General features: G+C 43.7%; 1 protein-coding gene across 1 annotated transcript; it reads right to left on the bottom strand.

Annotated features, from left to right (window-relative positions):
- Positions 1 to 1,763: 1,763 nt before the first annotated feature.
- Positions 1,764 to 9,945, bottom strand: LOC122922891 (oocyte zinc finger protein XlCOF7.1-like). The gene is made up of 5 exons (XM_044273645.1): positions 9,889 to 9,945; positions 5,987 to 6,113; positions 5,048 to 5,230; positions 4,460 to 4,586; positions 1,764 to 3,553 (listed from the first exon to the last, which is right to left on the bottom strand). The coding sequence occupies exons 2-5, from the start codon at positions 6,056 to 6,058 to the stop codon at positions 2,544 to 2,546; spliced, it is 1,392 nt and encodes a 463-aa protein (XP_044129580.1). The 5' UTR covers positions 6,059 to 6,113; positions 9,889 to 9,945; the 3' UTR covers positions 1,764 to 2,543.
- Between the last annotated feature and the right edge of the window lie 799 nt (positions 9,946 to 10,744).

Below are 10,744 nucleotides of genomic sequence, written 5' to 3'. Positions count from 1 at the left end.
GCCATTTCCTGATTGGTAGCAGCTAGAAGCATGGTTTTAAAAGCTGTCATTCTAGGCTTTCATAAAATACCAAAAGGACAGTGTTAGCCCAAGATAAGCAGGAGATATCACTATTAGTAATTGAGTCGGGAATAATCCCAGGATAGGTCATCAATATTTATTCCCGGATAACCACTAGGATACCGGAGTTTTTTTCATTTTTGCGTTTTCATTTTTCTTCCCCATCTTCCTTGAGCCATAACTTTTTTATTTTTGCATTGACATAGCCATATGAGGGCTTATTTTTTGTGGGACAAGTTGTACTTTCTAATGCCACCACACCATTTATGTAGTGGTAGGTGGGGAAAAAAAAGAATTCCAAATGGGATGGAATTTGAAAAAAAAACGCAATTCCTCCACTGTTTTACAGGTTTTGTTCCCATGGCATTCCCTTTGTGGCAAAACTGACCTGTGCCCTTCATTTTCTGGGTCAGTTCGATTACAACAATACCCCATATGTATAGGTTTATTATGTCAAAATAGTGTAAAAATAAATGTAAACGTTGAAAAAAAAAATTTTTTACCCCATAACTTTTTTCTATAGTTATATCTACTGAGCTGTGTGGGGGCTCATGTTTTGCGGGACAATCTGTAGTTTTTATTGATATCAGGCTCGTGTTTTGCGGGACAATCTGTAGTTTTTATTGATATCATTTTGGATGGTGTTTGACTTTTTAAATTACATTTTTGGGGTAAGAGAAGCGATGAAAAAATGGCAAATTGTCAATTTTGACCCTTTTTTCCATTACACGATTTGCCGTATTGGAAAAATATTTTGAGATTTTAATAGTACGGGCGTTTTAGGACACGGTGATGCCCATGACGTTTATATTTTTTGTTATTTATGTATTCATTTTTAGATTCTACAGAAAGGGCGGTGATTTAAACTTTTATATTTTTTTTAGATATTTTTTTTTTTAATTTATGATTTAGGTCACATTTGAGCCTACAAAACCCTTTTTTTAATTCTGAACCCTCAGGGGTCTTTTAGATCCATGATTTGTACGGAATTGCTCTTTTCCTATGTTGGCCTGCCACCTGCTGGCCAAAATAAGAATTGCAACTTCAATACAGTGTGTCTCTTCAGCGAGAGCCAGTATATTGAATTCAATTACTGGCATCCTCACTGGCTGCAGAGGATGCTGGTAAGAAGCCCAGAAGCGTGAACTTCTGGGTTTTTCACCCTTTAGATGCCGTAATAATGCCGATCGTGGTCATTAGCCGCGGGTCTCTGCTGTTTGAAACAGCAGAGACCCGCAAGACATGATGCCCGCACGAGCGGGTGCCATGTTTGCACTTTGCTCCACTGCCATACATGTACAGCGCTACTAGCAAACGGGTTAAAGGAAATCTGTAATCAGAAAATGACTCATTGTTTAAATCTTGAGGATAGGTCATCAGTATCAAAATCCCAGAAAACCCCTTTGCCGTGGAAAATCTCCATGCACATTAGACTATTGATGAGGCTAGGTCATCAATAAATATAACTTGGACAACCCCTTTAAGGTGAAGGCACCCTGAGAACCCCTAATACTGACATGATACAGCTATGTCATATATCCCCTCGTACAGCCTTCTTCGGAACCTAAAAAAAGTGTAATCTCACAGTCTGCAGTGTGTTACTGTATATACTCATGACCACAATACACCCTTATAAAACCACCACTGAGCTTCAATACAGACCTAGGACCCCAATACAGCAGAACAGGCACTGTAACCCCTGGTCAAATGTAAAAAAGACACAGAAGGAGGCCATTTATTAAACTGCAATAGTGAATATACACAATGTAGTAATAGATACACATATGTTCTGAGCACATATATCATTTGAATGAAAGTTTAAGAAGAGGCGCCAGACATCTGCTAGCATCCCAGCAAGCCTCGCCAGTCTGTGTGATAAGTGCAATCTTCATGAACAAAAAGGATTTTTTTTGGCAACAGTGGTCTTCCTAAAGGATCTAGTGACAGGACAGGCAGGGACATAATGGGGGTAATGTAACAGGCTGGCAGTATTGTTTTGGCAAAATGTAGGTCCTTCTGCCTGTGCAATATACATATTGGCTTAGTTCACACTATGGATCCACTAGCTCATTAAATGATAGAACTGGCCTGCTGCTCTAGTGGGATAATACTGATCTGGTTTTCTGTAGGAAACTATTTTGGTCTTTTTATTTGCTCATAAAGTGGAAGAAGGATTCTTTTTATTCACTAAAACCATATAAAGACACGAGGCTGAGGCCTCTGGGTTGGGTAAGTAATCTGATCCGCCTTTCAGACCCTGAAGGAACAAAACTATATACTGACAAAGTGAAACCATACAGTACGGACAACAGGTAAGGTTTTCTAACAGCAAGAACAGGTAGTGTTCAGATCTCTTACGGCAAAGAAAATTGAGCATCTTCACTGAAACGGAGAGTCAACAAGAAGGGAAGACACTATAGTCCCGAGTCCCACATGGCTGCATGACGACATTACTCCCAGCTCGTGAGCAGGGTGGTAAAATATTATTCAGCTTTAGTGCCATCACGCTTGAAGCCGTAGTGAGTCCTTTGATGTTTTGCCACATTGGACTGGTTGGAGAAGCGCTTCCCACACTCAGGGCAGGGGTACGGCTTCTCACCAGTGTGGACAACCTGATGCTTGATGAGATTAGACTTGATGGCGAAGCCTTTACCACATTCAGAGCACAGGAAAGGCCTTTCGCCCGTGTGGATTCGCTGGTGTTTAACAAGGTTGGATTTGCTGGTAAAACCTTTTCCACAGTCGAGACAACAAAAAGGTTTCTCACCGGTGTGGATTATCTGATGCTTGACAAGGTCTGAACTGCTTGTAAAACATTTTCCACACTGAAGGCAAGAATACGGTCTCTCACCTGTGTGGATTCGCTGGTGTGCTACCAGGTTAGTGTTTGTGGAAAAACATTTCCCACAGGAAGGACAAGGAAATGGTTTCTCACCAGTGTGTGTTCTCTGGTGGGCCACCAGCTCAGAGTTACAGGTGAAGTCCTTTCCACAGTCTGGACAGGAGACTACTCTTCCGGCGTGCATTCTCTGGTGCTTGACAATACCAGACTTACTGGTAAATGTTTTCCCGCACAAAGCGCAGTCATAAAGTTTCCGAGAAGTTTCCTGAGCTGTAGAAGTTTGGTTGGCAATGAAGACAGAATCATAGTCAATGCGAACAAAGTCTTGCTGTGAATTTTTTGTCCCATCCTGGGGCTCATCTTTAACATGAGTTACAATGAAGTCTGTCTGAGTGTGCTCCGAGCGTGTGCAAACCTTTGCATCGAGCTCCTTTTCCGTATTTATGGACACGTGTTCTTCTTGTGTTTGTGCTGTGCTTGTGTCAGAGTTTACGAGGTTATCTTCACGGGAAGCAGAGCTGTCTGCTACATATCTTACTGGCTGCCCCTTCCTCTTCTGGCGCTTGCAGATGCTTGAATAGTGTCTCATTGGATTGATGCTGACCATGCTTTTTGTTTCAGAAACCACCTTGTCAAATGAATCACCCAGATCTGTGGGAGAGGCATGAATCAGATTTGGTAATAGCATTAGCTACAATGACTTGAAGGGAACCTGTCACTGGGATTTTGGGTATAGAGCTGACGACATGGGTTGCTAGATGGCCGCTAGCACATCCACAATACCCAGTCCCCATAGCTCTGTGTGCTTTTATTGTGTAAAAAAAACCGATTTCATGCATATGCAAATTAACCTGAGATGAGTCCTGTCCCTGACTTATCTCACGTACAGGACTCATCTCAGGTTAATTTGCATATGTATCAAATCGTTTTTTTTTTTTAACACAATAAAAGCACACAGAGCTATGGGGACTGGGTATTGCAGATGTGCTAGCGGCCATCTAGCAGCCCATGTCCTCAGCTCTATACACAAAATCCCGGTGACAGGTTCCCTTTAACTATATCCAACCACTACAATAGCAGGGACCATCTTTTAAACCAGATGTGTCACCAGAATATGCTGCCCTTAACTATTATAGGGGGAAGTCTGCTGTATTATTTGCCCAAATGCCACCATATTTTGTGCTGTTTGGTTAATACTTGCTGCCACATAATACAATTATAGTTGGGAGCACTACCTGGCTGCCATGTATACAGGCGGATACACAGTGGCTATCAGTCAGTGGTGAGTGGGATGCCAAAAGACTTGGGAACATATTTCTATTCTGGTGACAGATCCGTTGTAGGTGTAGATACATTAAATACATAGGGGGAGATTCAACAAAACTGGTGGAAAGGAAAACTGGCTTAGTTTCCCATAGCAAACTATTCAAAGGAGCTGTGAAAAATTAAAGGTGTAATCTGATTGGCTGCTATGGGCAACTAAGCCAGTTCTACTTTACACCAGTTTTAATAAATCTTCCCCATAGACTTTACATGTATATGGTAATAACATCTTACCCAGTGAACTTAGTGCTTGGTGGTTCTCCATAATCATCATGTCCATGTTACTAACTGACTCACGTCCTAAACGTTCCCACTCCTCCATGGAAAAATTTAGAGTCACATCTTCATCTCCTCTTGGAACCTGATAAATTATAAACCTCATAAAAATTATAATATGGTCATTTTTAAAGAGGTATTCTGGTTGTAACAAGTTATACCCTATCCACAGGATAGAGGGTGCAACCACCGGGGGGCCCTACCAATCATGAAAATGGGCAGCCCTTACCTCCTGGGGCCCACCAAAATGAATGCAGCAGCAAATTGGGCATGAACACTGCTGCTCCATTTATGCCTATAGGACTGCCTGAAATAGCTAAATGCTCGTACTCGGCTATCTGCTGCCGTCCCACAGAGATGCATGCCCAACCGGCAACTCTATTCATATTGGGGGCCCCACTGGTTAAGGGTCCTCATTCTCCTGATTGGTTGGGTTCCCAGCAGTCAGGCTCCCACTGATCTAATCCTGTGGATAGGGGATAACATGTTACAACTGGAAACCCCTGTAACCAGTTATCCAGACACAGCATTCCCAGCGGCGCTCACCTCTCCAGTTAGCAGCTCAATTATCTTGTTGGTCAGTTCCAGGATCTTCTGTTCATTGTTTTTCTCATGTATCAGTGAGTGAGGAGGGTGTACTGCAATGGGGCTTTGGGTTCCGCTGCTGAAGTCACTGGAAGTTTTGCTGTCTCCACTTTGGTCAGAGGACTTCTTCACAACAATATAATCCTAAGATTTATATATGTAAATAAAATCATCCTTTGTGACAATGTGAGCGAGTGTCACTTCCTAATTAGTCAATCCCCTCTGATCTCCCCATGAATCACACCACACTTGAAGCAAGCGCCAAAGTGTATTTTTGGTCTACAAGCATATAGTTACCTTTGTGTCTATATCTACATGCATAAGGGTCCCTCAGACCCCATCTTACTTTGAAGGGGTTCGCCGGGACATTAAGGGCTCATGCACACGACCGTTTTGCGGTCCGGGCCATAATAGAACAGCTCTATTCTTGTCAGTAATACGGACAGGAATAGGACATGTTCTATATTTTTGCGGGTGCCACAGAATGGCCATACGGATGCAGACAGCACATGGTGTGCTGTCTGCATCTTTTGCGGCCCCAATGAAGTGATGTGGACAAAAAATATGTTTTCCACCTTTAGGACACACTATCAATGCATCCACGTCACTGTTTGCATATGCTCAGAAGCTCATCTGCATACATGCCTAATAATGCAGCTCATATCAAGCTATTCTGCTGATAAGAGGGTTCCAAGACATCAGAACCCTCCACAATCAACCAGTGACAGCAGGCAATCGATGTTCTCGTGCCAGAGATCAATCACCTCCCCCACACTGGTAGCACAGAGTCTTCCCTTGTCTAATCCTACAGTGATATCAACCATTCTCCAGTCTGTGAAATTCTGATCTTCTCTAGTGCATGGACCCTAAAACAACCTGGCCATATGCCACAATATTCACCTCTCCAGTCAAAAGGTAGATGATCTCCAGGGTGAGGTTTAGGATCCTCTCAGGGATCTGACCTCTGTCCATCTTCTGACGTGATGAGGACCCCCTGTATCAAGTGTGAAGTCCAGATATTTCCCACCTGTAGTAACAAAAGAAATGGAAATGTGTCAGTATGTGTCATGGCACACCACCTGGCATCAGATGAGAGAGACCTAATGGTACTTAACAGTAGAATATAAATGTGCAATGTTGTATGCAAGTTACAGTTACAAAAAAGAAAATAGAAGGGCCAAAAACATAAAACATGAACTTGTTCTTTGGACAGGTAAAGCTTGGCATTCCTTCATCCTAGGAGCTGTGGTGACATGTTGCAGTGGGGACCTGCACATACACACTCTGTTAGTCTAAAGATCTGCTGTTGGTCTACTATATGGCCTAAATGGGCATTGGGTTTATTTTACCTTCATCCAGCCAATTCATTTGGATGGACCTGTGGCTCACACTCTCTCTGAAGACATAGTTGTCTAATGGCCTCAAAGAATGAGGCTGAAATCAGCATTGTATCAACAACTGGCAAGACACAGGGAGTCTGTCAATCGGATTGGAGAGAGTAGGACAAACATTACATTTGTAGAGCTTTTATTATCAGGAGCAATGTAAATATGATGCTTTATTCTGCCCAGGAGGAGGTGCACTCTACATTGTGCATTAGCCCCTCCCCTCTGCTCTGACTGACAGCTATAGCATCCAATCAGGAGACCACAAAGTGTGGAGCTGTGAAGCACCTGTATGCAGAGAGCACTGCACAGCACAGTATCTGCTGTAAAAGTTGGATTTAAAGGGAACCTGTCACCTGGATTTTGTGTATAGAGCTGAGGACATGGGCTGCTAGATGGCCGCTAGCACATCCAGTCCCCATAGCTCTGTGTGCTTTTATTGTGTCAAAAATACTATTTTATAGACATGTAAATGATCCTTAGATGAGTCCTGTCTCCTCCATGCTTCAGAGATGAGTCCAGCGTTCTCTGACTCTGAGCCCAGCACCGCCCGCATCCTCCGACTCTCTTCCTTGCTCCGTGACATCACAAAGCTAGAGCGCGGTTCGTTCCCTGAGGCTGATGTCAGCACAGGGAAGAAACACTGTGCATGCGCTATCTCGCAAATCGCGAGATTACGGCACTCTAGCTTTGTGACATCGGGGAGCAAGGAGGAGATTCGGAGTATGCAGGGCAGTGCTGGGCTCCTTCACAGTGGGTGTGGCTTGGCTCCGGAAATGTTAGTAACAACTCCTTGGGCTTCTTACGTGCCTCATTTACATATATATATAAAATCGGTTTTTTTGACACAATAAAAGCACACAGAGCTATGGGGACTGGGTATTGCGGATGTGCTAGCGGCCATCTAGCAACCCATGTCCTCAGCTCTATACCCAAAATCCAGGTGACAGGTTCCCTTTAAACTTAATTTGTCCTGTCCACATTTCTTAATAATCGTGGCTGCCCATATGCCGGAGCTGGAGTAGATTTCTGGCGCATATGTTGTTGAATGAATTGGGTCTTCCTCCTCCTCACACCCAATTTTGTGAAAAGTGGCGAGGCTGTTGGAGAAAGCTTAAAAGTTTACAATTTTGTAACAAGCCAGCACTTGTGGCAAATCACAAAATGTGTGACTTTTCAACATCACAAAACTGGCACAGAGCCATAAAATAATCTCCCTCACTCAGTTCTGATCCCAAACCTAAAAGGGCTCTTTTACACGTCCGGGCGCGATGCGTCATGTGTGGACTAAATCCTGACTCATTTAATTCAGTCTGTGCACATGAGCATCCATCTCCACGCATCATCTCTGCGTTCAAGAAAAATGGCTGCATTTTCTTTGGGCCTCATGCACACGTCCATGCTGTTTTTTGCGGTCCGCAAAAAACGGAAGCTGCCGGTTGTGCCTTCCGCAATTTGCGGAACGGAACGGGCCGCCCATTGTAGACATGCCTATTCTTGGCTGCAAAATGAACAAGAATAGGACATGCTATATTTTTTTTGTGGGGCCATGGAATGGTGCAACGGAATGGGTCAGTTTTTGCGGCTCGGATGCGGACCCGTAAAATGGTCCTGTGCATGAGGCCTTATTGTGAGTTTTTCATGAAACCCTAGCTCCATAACAGTGAATGGGGCTCGCCTGGAAAATGGAAGGCTTCCGGATGCAATGCGTTTTTTACCGACGGTTGCTAGGAGATGTAGATTATTATTCTTCAGTTTTTCTTCACACGCATGAAAAACACATCAATAATGATTGCATCTGTGCAGAAGAACGCAAACACTGAACGCAATCGCAGACAAAAGTGATTGAACTTGCGTGCAAAACTAGCGCAAAATCAGTTTTTCCCTGAAAAGATCCGGACTCAATCCATATCACTTGTGTGAAAGAAGCCTTAAACACCTTTGCCATGAATTTGAACTCAGACTGCGCACCTGAACGTCTCTTTCACGCGAGGAATACGTATTGTGTTTGATGCATTTTTCACACGTGAAAAAAAATAAAGAATGACAATCTACATCTCCTAGCCACAGTCACTGCATCCAGATGCCTTCCGTTTTTCGCACACGTCCCATTAATTTCTATGGAGCCAGGGCTGTGTGACAAACACACAATAAAGAACCTGCTGCGACTTTTCCTGATGCAGAGATGATCAGGATTCAGTAGGGATCTGTTCACAACACACATCACATCTGGATGGAAAACTCACTCCTGTGAAACAGCCACATGCTTTTGACAATATAGTAAAAAAGCTGATTATAAAAATGGATAGGGGGGATCTATCAAAGGCTATACACTGGCGCAAATTATAGCACAATCTATTCCTGCTCAGAGCATTTCATTTTCTGATGTACCAAACTTATTAAGAGGCATGTGCCTCTTGTATCTGCCACAACTTCACTCTGAACATCTGTCCTCATATACATCCCACATACGTCAACCCAATCCTCTTGACCGTATTGCATATCTGTGTCAGATCTGCATCCCCCCCTCCGCATGAATTCGTTCATTTCTATGAGTCTGCAAACAAATGCACAGCAAGCGGATGTCATCCGTGTGTATTCCGCATCCGCGTGTCCTTTCTGCAAATTATAGAGCATATCCTAGTCATTTCTAGTAACGGGTGTGAGAAAAATGCGGATTGCACATGGAAGGTGCCTACAGAGCGTGCGGATTTAGGAGATATATAAAGGCACGGATGGACGTATAATAAATGTATATAAGGACAGGGATAATGGATACATATTTATAGGAGATATAGAAGGGCAGGGATGAGGAGTGTACACACACCATGTATAAATCTATAGGACATATATAATGGATGGACGTATAATAAATGTAAATAAGGACAGGGGTGTCAGGGATACAGGAGATATATAAGGGCAGGGATGAGGAGTATACACACACATACCAGGTATAAATCTATAGGACATATATAATGGCAAGGACCAGTACTATGGACATATAAAGACAGGGGTGGCAGGGATCCATATTCATAGGTAGGGATGAGGAGTGTATACACAGCAGGTATAAAGTACTATAGGCAAACATTCATTTACATATACAGAAGGTGCATATGGACAAGGGTGACAAGTACACATATATACGGGAACTATAGAAGCTGGGATGAGGTGTGTACACATACAGGAGGTATACGAGTAAAATAGTGTGTATCTATAGGATATGTAAAGGCAGGGAGGTATGCACATATATACATCTACAGGAGGTCCATCATGGCAGGGAAGAGGTGTGTACACACACAGGAGGTATATGGGGGCAGGTATGAAGCGTCTCCACAGGAGACATCTCATGGCAGCAATGAGAGGTACACACGTACATACGAGATATACATCAGGCACAATATATCTCATATGACTAACCTGCTGTCCCTGTTATCCGCAGACTAGGAGCGGAAGGCTCAACCGGAAGCAGTCAGTGGTAGTCCTGCCCCGTGACCCGGCTCACACACACAGGGCTACAACAAGATGGCCGACGTGTCTGCTCTTTGTTGAGCATAGATTGAGGTTCTCCTGCAGCCTGTTCAGTAGTGTGGTGCCTAGAATGTACCGGTTCCTTTGATTCTCGGCCCATACAGTTCACCCTCGACCCTTATCCCAGCTCACCACATTACTCATCATCTTTCCAATATGTCCTCAGGGTGCAGAGAGCAAACACCAACCTATAAAAAGTCAAACTGAAATAAAAACGCCTATTTACCTGCATTCATCTTGTCCATTATATGTTAAATCTACTTTTTATTTCATATTGGGTAAATATCAATATTTGTAATCAATGGGGTGGTCCAACCGGTCTGGAACACCACTCCCCTAGAAGTAGTACGATTTTTTTTATAATGATTCCTATCAGGGCTGCACTGCCAATTAGGTGAGGCGATCGCCTTGGGCGTTGCGGCCCTGGGGATAAGTGTGGGGTTGTGGTAGCGGCAGGGCAAAGGGAAATGAGCGCTTCCATTGTGGAAGCGCTGATCTCTATATTCAACTGTATCGCCGTCCTCAGGACATTACAGTATTAGTCTCATCACCGTTCAGCCTTTCCAAACGGAAAGGACGGATTCAGCACATAACTGAGCCGAACGGAGCCCACGGGCCCTATAGACTATAATGGGGTCCGTTAGGTTTCCGCTCAGAAGAAGATTTTTAAAGTGGAGACATAGAGATCTTCTTCTGAGCGGAAACTAACGGACCCCATTATAGTCTATGGGGCCCGTGGGCTCCG

This window comes from Bufo gargarizans, unplaced genomic scaffold (assembly GCF_014858855.1).
Source record: "Bufo gargarizans isolate SCDJY-AF-19 unplaced genomic scaffold, ASM1485885v1 original_scaffold_1027_pilon, whole genome shotgun sequence".
NCBI lineage: Eukaryota > Metazoa > Chordata > Amphibia > Anura > Bufonidae > Bufo > Bufo gargarizans.
This window is presented reverse-complemented; position numbering and strand designations above follow the sequence as displayed.

Coding starts and splice junctions, on each gene's coding strand:
- LOC122922891 (XM_044273645.1), bottom strand. CDS start 6,058: ATGGACAGAGGTCAGATCCCTGAGAGGATCCTAAACCTCACCCTGGAG. Junction 5,231..5,986: donor TCTACCTTTTGACTGGAGAG/GTGAATATTGTG, acceptor TATAAATCTTAG/GATTATATTGTTGTGAAGAA. Junction 3,554..4,459: donor CCAAGCACTAAGTTCACTGG/GTAAGATGTTAT, acceptor CCTCTCCCACAG/ATCTGGGTGATTCATTTGAC.